The sequence below is a fragment of the Agelaius phoeniceus genome, chromosome 1 (assembly GCF_051311805.1).
Source record: "Agelaius phoeniceus isolate bAgePho1 chromosome 1, bAgePho1.hap1, whole genome shotgun sequence".
Classification (NCBI taxonomy): Eukaryota; Metazoa; Chordata; class Aves; order Passeriformes; family Icteridae; genus Agelaius; species Agelaius phoeniceus.
The window spans coordinates 59,750,713-59,767,917 of NC_135265.1; the positions used below are offsets into that span (position 1 = coordinate 59,750,713).

The window sequence follows — 17,205 nt, forward strand, 5'->3', positions numbered from 1 at the left end:
AGCCTTCATCACCTTCAAAGAACCTGTAGTTTCACACATAGTATGAAAAGAGAGGAGATGGATTTCATATTTTCACAATGTCCTAGTGCAATTTTTCTTTAATGAATTACAGAAATTGCATCCTAGAATGACTGGTGAACATAGTTCAGTCCTGGAAGTATTTTCCCTAGGGCAATATCTTACTGTTAAGCTGTGGGGTATGTATTTGGAAAGGTTTCTGTCTTTGGGAGCCACAGTCCACCCCTGGATAGTGTGGGGTTACACTTTTCTGTTAAACTCCAAGTAATACTGTGCCCTCTCCTCCAATTTGCATTCCAGTTCTTTTTCACTGATTTTAGAGAAACAGCTCCTGACTTCTTCTATGCTAAATGTACTGATACTCATCATTGCCCTAACCCTACTGCTGAAAAAAGTTGTATCCCAACTTGTGATCTTTTTAGGAATTAATGATAAATAGCCATTACTCTATGGTAATTTGCCATTTCTGCAGTTTTGGCCTACCACCTCCACACATCATTTTTTTACCTCTTAAATTTCTCCCTTTAATCTTCTCACTCCTATTGTATAACAAAGTAGTACATTGATAACAGATGTCCTTAATCACATACATATTTGTCAGCCTCACTTCTGAAACCTGACTGGATGAGGCCCTGAACAACTTGCTGTAGTTGATCCTCCTTTGGGCTAGACAACCTCCAGAGATGCCTTCCAGCCTCCACTCTCCTCTGATTCTCTGTGGAATGATTCAAACAAAACAAGCCTATTTTCTCTGAATTTCAGATAATAATAGCCACTTTTCCAGAAGGTTACAATCAGTGAAAAATAGCACTAACTTTAATGTGCACGAGTAATAGAAACATGTACTTGTAAACATCTCTTCATGCACCTGAGTGTGCTGGATAGATCTGTCCTACATTTGTGAGTAATCTCCTTAATCTATCCAAGTTTATAGATAAGAAGTCTGCTATTCATGCCTGTATTAATGAGTGTTGATAAAGAACTACAGACTGAACCCCAGCAGTTTTTCTTCATGGAGACTGAACTTCTGAAGTTAATGAAGCCACCCATGTGAGTAAGACTTCTATGGGCTGATACTACAGGATTAGCCAGATGCAGCAACTTCCATTTTTTCATACAGTTGCTTAGTTTCCTATAAATAGCACTAGAAAGTACCAAGATTTCCAAGCACTGTGCCACATTTCAGTTCCTGCATTGTCCCTAGTTTGAAGACAGGCACAGAAATAAGTGGCATGCCCACTGTTACAGGTAGCTGGTGACAGAAGGGGATACAGTAAAATAGCTTCAGTCTCCCCACTGTGGTATCAATGCATCTGGAGCACAGGTTAACATCAAACCTAACATAGCCCTGGTCTGATGAAGATAATTATAAACACAAGCTGTCATCTCACAGTCAAAAATCAAATCCTGCTTCCAAACATATTATTGTAAATTCAGAATTGTTCTTGGAGAATGAGTTTTCTGATGCTTCTCTGGCACAACCGAGAGTAGAATTTGCTGGTGCTTCCAAAATGCATGATGTTACCCTTTTGCTGAAAGCATGTTGCATGTCAAAGAGAGCATAATCCTCATAAAAACCTGATCAGCTAATACTCAGACCCTGTCAAACTGGAGATAATCCCAGAGTGTTGTTATAATATTTACTAGCATGCAAACTTGCCAGGGTTTTCAGTCACACTAAGTAATGCATGTCCACTGACTAATATGTATGGATGATTTTTAATGAATTTCTATGTCTGAAGGTGAACCTTCCCTGTCCTGGGATTCAAGAAATTCTTAATGACCATGGTGGGTAATTCTTTCCTTGTACCTTGGTTTAAATAAGGGTTTTTTTGTTTGTTTGTTTTTTGGTTTGGGTTGGGGTTTTGTTTTGGTTTGGTTTGGTTTTTTTTGTGGGGAGGGGGTGTTGGTTTTGGCTTTTGGGGGCGTGAGGGTTTTTTGGTTTTTTTTTTTAGTTGGGTTTTTCATACTTAAGAGCTCTTTGCTTTTTCTTGATTATTGTATAACAAGGGAAGGGAAGGGAAGGGAAGGGAAGGGAAGGGAAGGGAAGGGAAGGGAAGGGAAGGGAAGGGAAGGGAAGGGAAGGGAAGGGAAGGGAAGGGAAGGGAAGGGAAGGGAAGGGAAGGGAAGGGAAGGGAAGGGAAGGGAAGGGAAGGGAAGGGAAGGGAAGGGAAGGGAAGGGAAGGGAAGGGAAATTCAAGGACTGTTTCTGCATCTGCTCCAGTGAAATTCACAAATGGAAAAATAGAACCAGGTCTGTTCAGAGGCTTTTAGCTGAGTGGTTAGGGAAAGGGGAGTAAAAGATTTTTGTGAGAGGGAGATTGTCTTGCACATGTTGGGGTTGCTAAAAGAGGACAGTCAGGCAGCCATTCAATGATCATGAGTGAGAGAGGCATCGAGGGACAGGAACCATGTGCCCCCACATATATGGAAAATCTGCTCCCACTTTCAGTGGTTTGGTTGTCACTGCTACAGTCTCTGCTGTTTTCAAGTTCTTATGAATTTGTGATGCTGTTTATGGCAGGCACTAAAGCAAACAGAGATTCCTGGGGACTGCACAGTTCAGCACACTTAAAAGGAGAGAAGGGAGACAGAGGTGCTCCAGGACCACCAGGTATACTAAATCTAATATGTCATTGACATCCTGTGGAGGAATATGTGTCTAACTCAAAAAGCAATTCAGCAAGATACTTGAATACTTATCTCTGCTGCCTTACCTGCCTAGAGATTTATACCAGTGTTCACTGATGAACCGACACACAGAGCAGCAAAGCTCAGTATGTTAACCAAAATATCTTCTGAAAAGATAGACTGCACATTCGTGAGCATTATGAATGTGTTAAATATAAGAATAGATATTGAAATGTAAGTGGCTGGTCACAGATTTTCTGACATTTTAGAAGGACATAATGGGCACTTCCTGAGATATCATTTTGTTGTCAGTCTTTCTGAGTCAATTATGCTAACATCCAGTGCTTCACATTTCAGGGTGATACGCCTGTGCATTCTGAGTTCAAAACAGTCAGTTATTGCTGAGAGTCCCACTTCTAACAAGAGGTGGAAATAGATTATTTCCATTTCAACCAATTTTTCAATATTTTCTGATTTATTTGTGAAAATTATGAAGAGTCGGTATGCACTGAAAATTCCAATTCACTAGCAGTAGGAGCATCATAAGAATTATTCCTCACCCAAAGATTTGCTTTCTGTATAAAAAAGTGGATACACATTGCTAATTCTTACAAATTCAAAAAGAGTTACAGAAACAAGCATCTGTCTGAAAAGATTGTAATTACAAGCACTTCATTTTCTGTAGATTTTTTAAAATCTCATATACTGAGATAAGGCTTTGAAATAGAAAATGCAATATATTCAATTAGTGTTGCTATACCATATTAATAGTAATTTTCCTTTAATGCATTGATAATAACTATATTCTCCCCATATAATAACTGTATTAACCCCTCACTAGGTCTACATGGATATTTCTGTCTTTGTTCCAAAGACATAATTCTGCTGACTGAAGACAACGTTTTGGTTATTTTGAAGACAACACTTGTTTGTTGTGATAAAATCAATTTTCCTGTCTTGTCCTCATTAATTTTTATTCTGATCCAATATCTTAAAATAAGCAGTCAGTGATTTCCAGTCATCAATAAACTTGTCAAAAGAAGAAGCAAAAAACTTTCCTAAACAGAAAATAAGAAAATTTTCTCTTCCATGCTGCCTTATCCACCATGAACATATCTGTTCCTTTCCAGGTTCTGCACTGAATGTAAATTATTGTCTTAGAAGTATTTTCTTGCCTATATCTGATGATTTCAGGTGCTTCATAAGGAGAAGATTATGAGAGGATTTCTCTTTAGATTTTGCTGCAAAACTGCATGTAGTAAAGGATGGTGAAAATAACACAACAATTCTGGTTAAACTGAAAACTCAATTCACTTTTCTCCCAAAATAACAGAGATTCATTCACTTGATCCAATAGATCAACCACTTGATCCAATAGATCCAATAGATGAACGTTTTCTTCAACATTAAGTTGAAGCATGCTAACTAAGACCAATTCTGTTGCTGCTTTAAAAAATATTCCTGTTTGGTTTTTGCTTAATGATGTAGTTGCCAAAATATTCTTTCATACAAAGCAGTTCTCTAGTTCTCACAGGTGTCCACATAACCACTGACAGGGAAAATGTACAAGCCAGTAGTTGCATAATTAAAGTACAGGAAATTTTTCAGAACCTTTACTGAAGGGAAGGTGGCTGAAATTCTTTTCACTACATTTGTTGAGTTCCAGGAACCAGAAAAGCTTTTTGAACTGTGATATTTGTCAGTGCAGTGGATTTATTTTTGCTTCTCACAAAATGTCACCTCTCCAACCTTATAAACAAGGTCTATTAATTGATAACATGCAAAAGTATGAAGCCAACACAAAAAGTATGAGAGCAAACTCAACAGACATGGGCTTCATTCAGACCTAGACTACTTGCTGGTCATCCTAGAAGGACCTCATATAGTGCTCGATGTAGACATTAACACTAACCAACATCTGAGAAGGACACCTGCCATTCCATTCCACCAGTCCATTCCCTTCCCCCCCTTGTGTATCACAAGGATCAAGACGATCACGGCTGCAAGCTGTTATTGGTAAGGTTGGAATAAAATCCAAACAGGTGCCATAATGAATACTTTTCCACCCCACAATGTCTGTTCAATTTTACCTGAGGTGGCACACTGGGAAATGAGCCCTAGGGCTTGCAGAGGGTTGGGCCCAAAGGTCTCAAAACTTAATCAAAACACATTTGAAGGAAATGCACTGAACTGTTATAGGAAAATAGGGTTTTTTTTCCTAAATGTATATCAAGCAGATAATATTTAAAGGCTTTTTGAACCTTTTGTGCTGGCTTGACAGCTTTGGCTGACCAACTTTGGCAGACAACACAAGTGGTATAACCACTTGTTCTATTAGTTTTCATGATATTGGTTTTCATTGCAGAAAAATGTCAAGGAAGAGTTATTGTACAATTGTTGTAGCACAGCAGCAACACTCTCTCTCTCGTCTCTGGTACTGTCTTTGCAGGAAAGATCACACATCTACTGATGGAACACCCCACTACCAGCAAAACATATGAAAAGCTTCTCTTTTACCTTGGTTTTCATCAAAGGGGTTAACATGGATATTTCTCTTTCACTCTTCTTCCCAGCTGCTATGTTTTCAGAAAATTGGGATTTTTTTGTATTTGAGCCTTCTTTGCTTCTAATTTTTATGAAATCCCAATCAGATTCAGATGTTTTTAAGGTGGAAGAGGGACAGACAAGGCACAGACAAGATAGGCTGTGTAAGTCTTGCTTTGTTAGGGAACAAAACTAAAAATATATTTGATATAAAGGTTAATGCCATTATTGTAAATAGTTTTCCATTAAACTCCTAAACCAGTAATACCAAAAGCAGTGCTTTTAAAAGGAAAATTACAGATAATTATTGTACTTTATTTTGTTTTCTTCATTTTTCAGGTCCACCTCTGCCTCCATCATATTTCAGCCACTTTATTAGTAGCATAAAGGTAATTATATTCCATTTGTGTTTGAGTTCTGTTAAGCCATTTTTAAAGTGTACTTTACTCTAAATTAAGCACAAACCAATGCAACATGGTGAAATATAGAAATATAAGGGCATCAGCAATTGCAAATTATATTCATTTCTTAAACTCTAGCTACATAGGCAAGTGTATTACAACTATAGAGATAGCAGTTGTCAGAGGTCTATAAAGATTACTTTTGAAAGAAACTTTATTACTGAGGCTTTTTACCTTCCCAGTGGTATTGAAGTGAGTCATAATTCACTGTTACCTAACATATCTGCCTTAAATGAATGCTTTTGTTTCCATGTCAGCTCAGGTAAAAGACATCCATTACCTAAAGGGCTTCTAGAACACTGAGTGAGGGGAAAGGGGGTAGAAATCACTTGCATGTCACGTTATTTATCTTTTAAGCATGCTGAATAAAATTAAATTATTAAAACCACTTTTCCTGGAAGCTCTTACAGCAAAGTATACCCATATCTTAATTTGTTTAGCCTCTTTCTGTTCCATTATTCTCTTGATTGCTTCAAGTGACAAAAATTAATAAAAATATGATATTTTTTAAATGTTTTTAGGTGAATAGGACTCTATCAGTAGAAGAACTTATAAAATGTAAATCAAATCATCATTTAATGACACTATCAAAAGTGTTGTGCTGACAGACTCTTGTAAGGGGTCTTAATGCTGCCTGGTTTTAGGACTTTATTTCTGCTTGGCTGAGTACACCCAAGTTATTCCTATTGTATAAAGTGTCCCATGTATGTGGCAAAGCTGATAGGGTTTCTTTGACCTTACAGTGTAATGTCTGTAGCTGTACAGATTTAGCTGCCAAGAACTCATTTTTCATCTAGTCCTTCTACTCCCCAAAGTGGCCTGGAATAAAGAAACCTTCTGCGTCGTGTTTATTGGGAATCCACAAAGACTAAAAGTCAGAGGAAGGGCTATACATAGCCATGTCCTCTGGCTGTTTGCAGATACCTGCCATTTTTGCTTTGCCCTTTGCCTCTTCTATCCACGGGTTTATTTCTCAGAAACCGGAAAAAAGTCAACCAAAAAAAAAAAATTTGAAGAAAAAAAAAAGCAGACAAACAGAAAAAAATAATGTGAGGAGGATGTATAAATGCTGTGGCTCATCTTGCACAGATATATAATAATGTAGTAATTAGATGCTGCTTCTTACCTATTGCTTTGTTTCCCAAACTAACTGATAATCAGTCATGCAGAACAGAAGACATACTGTTTCAAGTGTCTGCAATTTTGTGTGGTGTCTCTTCTGTTCTCCTGGTACACACTCCCACCATGCTCTGCTCACTTTGTCAAATACCTTCCAATAGCTGTCCATTTGATGTCAATCTTGCCTTCATTTTTCCTTGGTGATGGAGGAAAGCACAAAGCCAGGCTTTTATGCTTCCTCCAACTTTCTCTTTGCCTCCAGCTACAGCACTGAACAAGGTTTTGCTGGGTAGATAGCAGGAAACAGCAGCAGAGGCGTTTTCTCTGCCCCCACCAAACCCCACCTCCCCTAGCCCTTGCCCTATGTGAGCCTTGCAGCCTCAATAGAGAAACCATTCCTTTTCATCCCATATCACAGAACAAGAAAAAAAGTGATGTTAAAAACATTTCAAACAAACGCTTTCCTTTACCAAACTCAGAGATTTCAGGTAAATTTAAAGGGTCAGTGCATGATGTTCTGGTCTCACTTCAGCTCAACATTTTAAAATACATTTTCTTCAAAGGGTGAAAAAGGAGACAATGGAGTCACTGGTGTAAAAGGAGAAAAAGGAGAACCAAATGGAGGGTTTTTCCTGACAGGACCTCCTGGACCTCCAGGAAGACCAGGATTAATTGTAAGTCATGCAAGTTGTAGAATGGGAATAATTGTGACTACCCATTTAGAATTAATTTAGAAGGCACTTAAAAGAGACAAGCATCAGGATTGCTAGGAACTATATAAAAACTAACATGCTAAGCATTAGGTGAATAGGAGAAAATGTCATTAAGTGTAAACACAGACGCTTCACTGCTGTGCACAGAATTACTTTGCTATGAAATACTGACATAATGTTGTGCTCAGCTGTCTCATATAGCTACACTAGTATGTAGATCATGCTATTAACAGCATTACAAATCAAAGCAGCATGTATAATTTGTGATACAACTACTTATACCCCCATAATACCAAAATTAGCCATATCAAGTTAGTTAGAGGCTGACTTGAAAATTACTGGCTATCGAAATAATTAATCCTAATTTCCTAGTAATCCAAACACATGACTGAAAAGACCAGTGTGTAGCCATCTGGACCATTTCTGTAAAATTCAACCAGTGCCTAGTGTCTACCTATTAATTTTATCTTCTGGCAATTGCCACCACAGCTGCTTTGGAATAAAATGCACCAGTTCTTTGGAACCTAGTTTATCCCTGGGAACTGGCAACAAATACATGCGTTGCATTCCTCTATTTCCATGTCTGTGTCAAGAACCATGAATGAGTGGGCTGAGGATTAAGCTGAGGATTAAGTGCTAAGTTAGCAAGACCACCCTAAAAATCCCCCTAGTTCTATTCCACATTGCTGAGAACCATCTCCCTGTTTAGAAACTGTTCTACTGGCACAGCTGAGCTCTCCTTGTCCAGGGTCCAATGTGTTCCATGTCTGCAGGATGGTGTGAGCACAGGGAGCAGAAGTCCTCCTCAGTCAGGCTGAGGACACACTGCTAAATTGAAAATGAAGGGAGTTGAAGCCTTTTTATTCTGCAAGTCTGGTAGCTGGAGAGGTTAAGGGCTAACATTTGATCACAGGAGGGAGAAGACAGCACTCGTCATCATAAGGTGTACACCTTGCATAGACACACTTTACATTAAAGTTTTCCACAAACTCTCTGAGCCCATCAAAGCAAGCAGTCTCAGCATGAACAGAGTAGAGATTCAGGATTTTGAGAGCACTGTTGAGAGTTTTGCAGGTATCAGCTGCACAGGGGTAGGTATGAGATTATTCAGAAAGCTTTCCGAAATTTAAATCCTTGACTTTATTTCAGTATATGGTTAAAATTTTCATTTTCCGCTATGAAAATGCCTCCTTGGAGAAAATTACATACAGACTCATTTCTAAATGGTGGTGTAGTGGGAGGCACCTGGTAAATGTTGCCACCAGAGATGATGGCCCTGCAGCAGTGAAACCAATACATTCAAGGAAATACTTTTCATCACTGACAGGGACCAAAAGGGGACTCAGTTGTTGGACCCAGAGGACCTCCAGGGTTACCTGGCCTACCTGGCTTACCAGGTTATGGAAAAATTGGACCTCCTGGCCCACCTGGACCACCTGGACCACCAGGCCCCCCTGCAATATATGGCTCAGGTGAGCTTTTCAGTGTATGTGCAAATGTACAGCCACATGCCCACAACCCACCCATGACCAATTCTTTCACACCTGGCAGGTTGTCCCACCTGCCCACCCTCTCTGCATACCTGAGCGGGTTGTTCCCCACTCTCCTCCTGCCCTCTACCAGTTTCTCCTGGGGGGAAGTTGGAACTGAGAGCACAAAAGGGACAATTTCTCTGCAGACAGTTTTCACTGACTAGTGCTATGGAAGTGCTATTGTGTGAAGGATCTTGCTGTGGATGTGGCTGGGAGGAAATGTGCATAGTAGAGATAGGTTACCTTGACAGCTGTGCAAAATCCATCAAATTGACCAGCTGGCTAAATGTGGGACAAAATGCTCCTCTTGTGGGGAATGGAATTAAATCCAGCTGGTGGCCAACACGAGGGGGTCTTCCCAGGGCTCAGTATTGAGTCCAGACCTATCTAATATCAATTATCTGGGCTAGGGGATCAAATGCACACTTTAGTGAGTTTGCCCCCAAACTGGGTAGGAAGGTTGATCTGCTGAAATGTCCTACAGATGGGTCTGGACAGACTGAACCAATGGGCCAAGGTCAGCTGTATGAGGGTGAGCAAGGCCAGGTGCCAGGTCCTGCATTTGCATTTGCGTCACAACAACCCCATGCAGAGTGGCTGGATAGCTGCCCAGCAGAAAAGGACCTGGGGGTGCTGGTTGGCAGCTGTTGAACCTGAGCCAGCAGTGCCCAGGTGGCCAAGAAGGCCAATGGCCCTGGCCTGTATCAGCAATAGTGTGGCCAGCAGGACCAAGGCAGTGATTGTCCCACTGGTCAGGCCACACCTTGAATCCTGTGCTCTGTTTTGAGCCCCTCACTACAAGAATGCAGCACATTGAGGGGCTGGAGCATGTCCAGAGAGGGGCAACAAAGCTGGGGAAGGTTCTGGAGCACAAGTCCTATGAGGAGCAGCTGAGGGAGCTGGGGGTGTTTAGCCCGGAGCCAAGGAAGCTCAGGGATGATGACCTTATCACTCTACAACTGCCTGAAAGGTGGATGTAGCCAGGAGGAGCAGTCTCTTCTCCCAGGTTACAAGCAACAGAAGAGGAAATGGCCCCAGGTTGTAGCAGAGGAGGTTTAAATTGGATATTAGGAAATTTTTTTTCACCTAAAGGATTGCCACTGGAACAGGCTGCCCAGGGAAGTGTTTGAGTCACGATCTCTGGAAGCACAACCATGGCACTTAGGGGCATGTTTTAGTAGCAGACTTCGCAGTTCTGGGTGTTGCAGGTGGAGGTGATGATTTTAAGGGTCTATTCCAGCCCAAGTGCTTCTCTGATTTTCTGGGGAAAAGGCAGTACCCACAGCAGAGTTTAGGTCTAGAATCAGACTGCCGGAGAACTGCTTCTAAAAACTAGTTGCTATGCAAATACTGAATAGTATTGGAACTTCAGGTTGCTTACACTGCCTTTAATGGTTTTCAGCTGGGTTAGAAAAGGAGCAAAATGTGCCACAATTAGTCACATCAAGAGAGGAATTTTGCAAACAAGGTGACATCAAAGGGAGTATGTGGCTAGAAATCAGGTGTCACAGTACAAGATATTTGTGCTTTTGATTCCTTTTGAGTCACAGGTTTTTTAGTGACAGGCCTCATACTATTAATGTCCAGCCTTGGGTTCTGGTGGATGGGTTCTTGGGCTCCTCTGACATTACTTGATAGATATGCCTGAGAAAATGACTGATTCCTTCCTCTAGCATCTGTGACCAGCATGGAAATCCAGCCAGGTGAAACCTGAGCAGAGCATTCTTTAACCTCAGCTGAAGATGGTGTACTAGTGGAAAGGGAGACTTTACCTGAATAGAGATGCTGTAACAGAGATCTGTTCTTCCTGAAGTTTTGACAGGTCTAACAAATACAGTTCTCCATCCCTGAGAACAAACAATTAGCCTGTTTTCCCACAAGACCTGTGCTTCCAATATGCTAGTTTGGGGAGAGGACATACCTCTCTTCAGTTTGTTCTCTCCAGGTATTTCTTAAACCTGGTCAGCCTCATTTATACAGTAGGGGAGACTTCCGATCTCTCATCCAGTCAATACTATTAATTTAGTGTCTATCAGAAGTATTCATCCTCTCAATAATATTTGAGAAAGAAAAAATCCTTAATATGTTCAACATTGGAACATGGGCTTCATGTGAATCAGCCCCTGACCATCATGATACAGACAGACCCACAGCATCCATGAAGCCCATAAAGGTCTTCAGGCCTTTTCCTGTGTAATTTGGAGTAAGTACTTCTGGATATTAGCTAAGAGACCCAATCAGACAAAACAAATCATTATTAGTATTCCATCCCTATACTTTCATTTATGCTCTCTGCCATTAGTCTTCATCATCCTCCTACACATTTTCCTCTTTGCTTTGTAAAAGGGTTCTTTAGGCAGCACACATTTTAATAAATGTTCAGAACAGATGTTTATTTATTCCCTATCTTCGAGGTTCAGTTATCTCTTTTAAAGCTATTACTATCTGTAATTATGGAGATCACATACTGTAGTATGAAGTTCACATATTGCAATATGGAGAAAGAGGAATAGCTTATCTGTAGATCAATAGCTATAACCACTTCTGAGAGCTGACCTCATTCCCCTGCCATTGGCATGAAGGACCTGCTCTGGAGTATCCTTGCAAATGACTCAGTGCATAGATTCTTCTTGCAAAAGGTGATTTAGAGGTTCCTCTGGTTAAACCAAACAAGCAAGATCCTTGTGTAAAAACTCCTTACAAACAACTTCAAAGTCCCATTGTCATGACATGCATTTCCACAAAATGCATGCTTTTAGTCTTCCATATCTTTCAATCTTTCCTGCCTTAAAAGAAAAGAAGTTTTTACTCCAGAAAACAGCTCAAGATGAAGAAATTCACTTTTGGAATAGAGACAGATACTAGGTACCAGGTGGTATGGACTGCAACCTTAGTAGTCCAAGTTCATACCCCTGAAGAATTTCTTTTTTGCTTTGTAACACAAGCTGAGCTTACATATATGAATATTTCGTCTAAGGAAAAGTAAATTTTTGTTTGCCTTTAGAGCAAAAGATGTTATGAGTCCCTTGAAATCTATATGGGCAGGAGCAAAAAGTTCTTCCTCTTCCATGTGCACTAGCTGACAAAACAGCATTCTGGTCAATTTAAGTGGGTTTCATTCTTCATTTGCAGTTTCTACAACAGACTGCAATCTCTTGGCTCTAACCTCCCAAAAAACAGAGAAAAGACTGTTCCATCATTGCTTCTAAAAAAATCCTTAGAATGTATTTTCTGTAGTTGACTTGAGCTATTAAGGGCACGACTGCAGCTATTTAAAACTTCTGCTGCTCCTGGACACCATCATTAAGTCCTTTCTTTCTCTCAAAAAAGATGACCTTCAGCATGTATTGTACGCTTTTTTTTTTAGCAGCTGCAATGCCTGGGCCACCAGGTCCTCCTGGAGAGCCAGGATCACCTGCCACCAGGAATCTGGTAAGAGAGCAAAATAAGGAAGTTTGCTATAGAAAATTTTCTTCAAAACTTTTGGTGGTCACTGGTAGCACCGAAAGAGGAGTGAAAGTTCCATCCTGTGCTTTTATTTAGTAGAATATTTTATAAATCACGTAATTTTAAGATGCAAACTGCAGGTTTCCCTAGCAATTCTAAAAATTGTTGTTCCAGAGACTACATGTAAATTTGTTTCCTTTTCTTATATTATTAAATTTATTAAATTAATCAAAATTGAGTCTAAGATATCCATGAAGAAAAAAAACCAGCTAAGGCAGAATTCTCAGTAAGTTCTAAATTAAGAACTCATAGTTTCTGTAAAAAAAAAAGGCACTAAATAAACAAAAAAACAAAAAAACACCAAAAAAGCCTGAGAAAACCACCCCCAAAATCCCTATTCAAGCTAGCAGAGGGCATTCATTGCAATTCTCAGGGGAGAAACAAATGTTCAAAGACTGATGCCCCAAGATAGAGGCCTGTAGTTGCAGGCTGGGAGCTACTGTCTCAGATAGAAGGTCTGCGCTTACTTAAGATTAATTAAAAAAATACAAATCTGTAGTAGGGTCTGCATTATATGTTTTCTGTCAATGAGGAAATGAGGAAAAAAAAAGTTTTAAACTACTGCAGTTCTCTTCTGAACTCTGCCATTTTGACCCAGCATGCTAAATGGTAGGAGCGCAACAATCTTCACTATGCACAAAGTTAGTACAAAATTGCTGTTGTTCTACTGCAATCCACAGAATGAGGATGCTGGTATGCCAAAGTAGCAAGATATTCATATTACTTTATGGATTAAATTACATAAAACTAACTTTATGAGCCTTTCCTGCAGAAGAAGCCTTGACATTTATGTATCCAAATCAGACTATTTAACTTGCAAAGTGTTTTTTGTGTCTGATGAAGTATGTTTCACTTTCCTATTTGACAGGTTACAACATTCCAAAACATTGAGGGCATGTTGGAAAAAGTTCATTATGTAGCAGAAGGAACACTAATCTATCTGAGGGAAACCAGTGAGGTTTTTATTCGTGTTCAGAAAGGATGGAGAAAATTGCAGGTACTATTGCACTACACTCTAATATTTTCCAACTCCCTTCCTCACAATGAAGGTGAGGGACATATTTTTACAGAGGGAGAGAAGTGTGGGTGCAAAGACTCCTTATTTTTAATTCAGAAGCTCCTGATGATACATTTTGGTTCTAATCTCCTTTTTGGTCCTTGCAGCTTGGTGAGCTAATTCCTATCCCTGCTGACAGCCTTCCTCCTCCAGCCATATCAAGCCATGTAAGTACAAAATATTGGACTGTGGAAAACTGAGTCTAGATGTGTGGTACACTTGGCAGAAGTAGTATGCAGATCTCTGCACAGTGTGATTTTCCACCAAGATTTGTCAGTTCAAAATAAGCATCCTACCACTACATAAGCTTGCAAATTGATTGCTTGGACAGTAATCTGTTTCCAGTATCTTTTGAGATTCCAAACACTAAAGACACAAAGCAACATTTACAAAAAGCAGAATAAAGTAAGCAGCCCACAAAAAAAAAATCCCCAAAAAACCAAAACAAAACAAAACAAAACAAAACAAAACAAAAAAAAAAAAAAAGAGACCAAAAAACAAACAGAAGAAAAAGCAAACAAAAAACCCACAAACCCACAGAATACTGTTTCATAAGCCTGGAATCAGTCATATCAAGCCCTCATCCCCTTCAAGGAAGGTCAGAAAAGGGTTTCTGAAAAGCAGATTTTCTTTGAAAGGTTATAGTCCTGTATTCAGTGTACCATAATCATTACCTGAATGTAGCTTACCCCACAGAGGGTGCTCTTTAAAGGGTGCAGAGGCTCTTTAAAGCCTCAATTGTTAGTTTGTGCCTTACCCCATTCTGCAAGTTATTGTACCAGCCTGCATGTGAACATGCTGTCTGTCCCAAAAAATTGTGGGAGGATGAAAACCAAGAAATGGGAAAGGCAATAGAGAAGGTTTTTTGATGACAAGTTGATCTGCTTAGAAAATGAAAGGGCAAGAGTGCTAGGAAGGAGCAGTAAGAAGGAAGATGGACAGAAACAAATAAAAAAGGTTAAAGTAGGTCAGGGAGAATTCACCTAGCACACTGGAACAGTGTCTAGACCTCAAGTTATAAGAAATTTTCTGCAGCCTCCAGTTGATACCACATGAGTTTCCCATCTGCTCCAGTTAGTGGCTTGTTACTCATACTTGCCATAACTAGAGAAGAAAACTTTGCTGCTCCTGAAACAATTAAGAGGGTTGAGAAGTGTTTCCACCCATTACATTTTCTGTTCTCACATCCTCCTTACCCTTTCAGTTTTGATTTTCCTCATCTGCTCTTCTGCTCCTACCAAGAGCAGGCTGCTTTCATGTAGGACTCCAGGTGTGATTAAATTTTTATTTAAAAAATTACTGAGTGTATACAATTCTGATATTTAACTTTTTTTTTTTTTGCTTGTGTTTGAATAACAGGGATTTCAGTCTATTCCAGCACTGAGACCAATATCAAATATGTACAATGGAAAACCAGCAGTAAGTATGAGATCTGTATTGCAGCTGCAGAAGTATGCTTTGTTATGTGACAGTTTGCATCTTTAGGGACAGTTGTGATATTTGCTCTTCAAACTCAGAGATTTTACTTCAGAAATTTACAAATACACTTTACTTTATTCAGACATCTCAAACACAATTTGAAATTGTTCCCTCCAGATCTGTTTTCATCATCCCAGCCCATCCCCATCTCAACGGAAAAAAACTCCTGACTGAGTTGGGAATACCGCTTCACTCAGTGATTGTACCTGCAATACAGAATAAACTAACAATAAACTTCTAAACTAACAATAGTGCTACAAATAATTAAATTAAAATATTTGTTACAATATTTTCAATCTTCGTGGTGCTGCTTGGCTTAGATGGACACTTTAGAACTTAAGCCTCTATTTAAAATACTTTAAAATATTTAGACAAAGAAAGCACGGTAACTGACATATCTAAAAAATTAAACCAGAAAGAAAAAAAAAAGGAAGAATGTGGATTAGTTCTTGCATCTGTGCTGCTTGACAAAAGCATGCTATTTCTTCTATTTTTAAAGGGTACCTAGTCACTTCTTACCACTTTTTTCCATGTTTGCAGGATTTGTGATTTTGTTAATGTGAAAACTCCAAGATTTCCAATGGAAAATATTAGCTACTTCTAAAAGATTTTTATTTTTAGGAGTACATAATATTCATAGTTTCCTTAACATTGAAAGATGAATTGATATTTCTGCTAAGGGTCTCATGGCTCTGAGAAATGTAATGTTATGGCAACAAATAACTTTCATACTTGTTATGAAGGGTACGTGTTCTGTGCTGGCATGAGGAGAGGGCACTGTTTTGTTTCCAAGATGTATCTTCCTTGTGTCATAAACTTTTTTAAAATGGTTCCCTTTCTTCTTTTTTCTTCCAGTTGCATCTGGTGGCTTTGAACTTCCCATTGTCCGGTGACATGCGAGCAGATTTTCAGTGCTTTCGGCAGGCCCAGCTTGCCGGTTTGACATCTACCTACAGAGCCTTCCTCTCATCACACCTGCAAGATCTGGCCACAGTTGTCAGAAAAACAGACCGACACCATTTGCCAGTAGTCAACCTTCAGGTAAAAATGGGGACTTAGTGCTTGTTTTTTTAGGATAGGCCATAGGTTCCCCAAAAATCTTGGAAAATAGCAAAAGCACTAAGTTTCAGCCCAAACTGCATTTTATAAAGAAGCAGCTTTTCTTCATATTTCACAGTCAGACTCAAGAAACAAAGAAGCAGTGATGAAGTTATTATGTTCTACCTTTTAGTGTGATCATAGGATAAAATGCCTATTTTTTTCATTTCAAAGAAAAATGTAAATTCTGTGCTTAGGCATGATGTTGGATATACCCCAATGGAACTGAGAGGAGAGTCTAGAGCATGAGTCATTTTGTGGTCTCACATAAACAGACACACTCTAAAACTGAGGAAAACCAACCATGTCTTTGTAGCACTGGCTGGCTCCCAGGACAGGCGGCCAAAGAAACCTACAGGAATAACACATGATGCTTGGAACATGTTCAACGGATGCTTCTCTGAAGTGCCTGCAAACACAGAGCCTTGAGAGAAATTTGTGAAGACAATATTGTTTCAGCCTTGACTGGAAAAACTCAAAAGCAGTTTGAGAGGAAGCCAAATGCAAAGATTTTGCCCTGAATGTTTGCAACACTTTTCACAAAACTGTGACCTTAACAGAAGTTCCACTACAATTTATGTCTATATTTTCTCTACAGCTACAGTAGTTATAAGCAATTTTTCAAATAATGCCTTAGGAGGAAAAGGATAGGGGATGATCAAGCTGAATTTTTGGAGTGACAGCAGAACAGAGAGACAACTCTGAGGCAAAGGCATGGACCAGACAGCTATTTGCATAGAGTTGATAGACAAGACAAGTTTGTTCAGGAACATTACGCAGAAACTTGTGTGAAAGATGAAATCACAAGGGTCCTTAAATGCAGATAAAATTTTAAATTTCCAGATAAGTCTATGAAGGTAGACTTGGGATTTGGTGTAGATTAGAGATTTGCTTGTTTGTAAAAGTGGCTTTGAAATTTTTACAGGGACAAACCCTTTTCAGTAACTGGGAATCTATATTTGATGGAAATGGTGGACAATTCAACATTCATGTTCCAATATACTCCTTTGATGGCAGGAATGTCATGACTGATTCATCTTGGTGAG

At 39.4% G+C, this 17,205-nt stretch overlaps 1 protein-coding gene across 11 annotated transcripts in view; it reads left to right on the forward strand.

The window, feature by feature from the left end:
• COL15A1 (collagen type XV alpha 1 chain) overlaps positions 1 to 17,205 on the forward strand; it is a 131,650-nt gene that overhangs the window by 98,856 nt on the left and 15,589 nt on the right. For all 11 annotated transcript variants that reach the window (XM_077179681.1, XM_077179694.1, XM_077179697.1 and 8 more), the window contains 11 exons: positions 1,761 to 1,806; positions 2,543 to 2,632; positions 5,533 to 5,582; positions 7,337 to 7,447; positions 8,814 to 8,958; positions 12,386 to 12,450; positions 13,394 to 13,522; positions 13,690 to 13,749; positions 14,942 to 15,001; positions 15,917 to 16,102; positions 17,085 to 17,200. In XM_077179681.1, the coding sequence (XP_077035796.1) occupies positions 1,761 to 1,806; positions 2,543 to 2,632; positions 5,533 to 5,582; positions 7,337 to 7,447; positions 8,814 to 8,958; positions 12,386 to 12,450; positions 13,394 to 13,522; positions 13,690 to 13,749; positions 14,942 to 15,001; positions 15,917 to 16,102; positions 17,085 to 17,200 (1,058 nt within the window). The remainder of the gene's footprint in view (positions 1 to 1,760; positions 1,807 to 2,542; positions 2,633 to 5,532; positions 5,583 to 7,336; positions 7,448 to 8,813; positions 8,959 to 12,385; positions 12,451 to 13,393; positions 13,523 to 13,689; positions 13,750 to 14,941; positions 15,002 to 15,916; positions 16,103 to 17,084; positions 17,201 to 17,205) is intronic.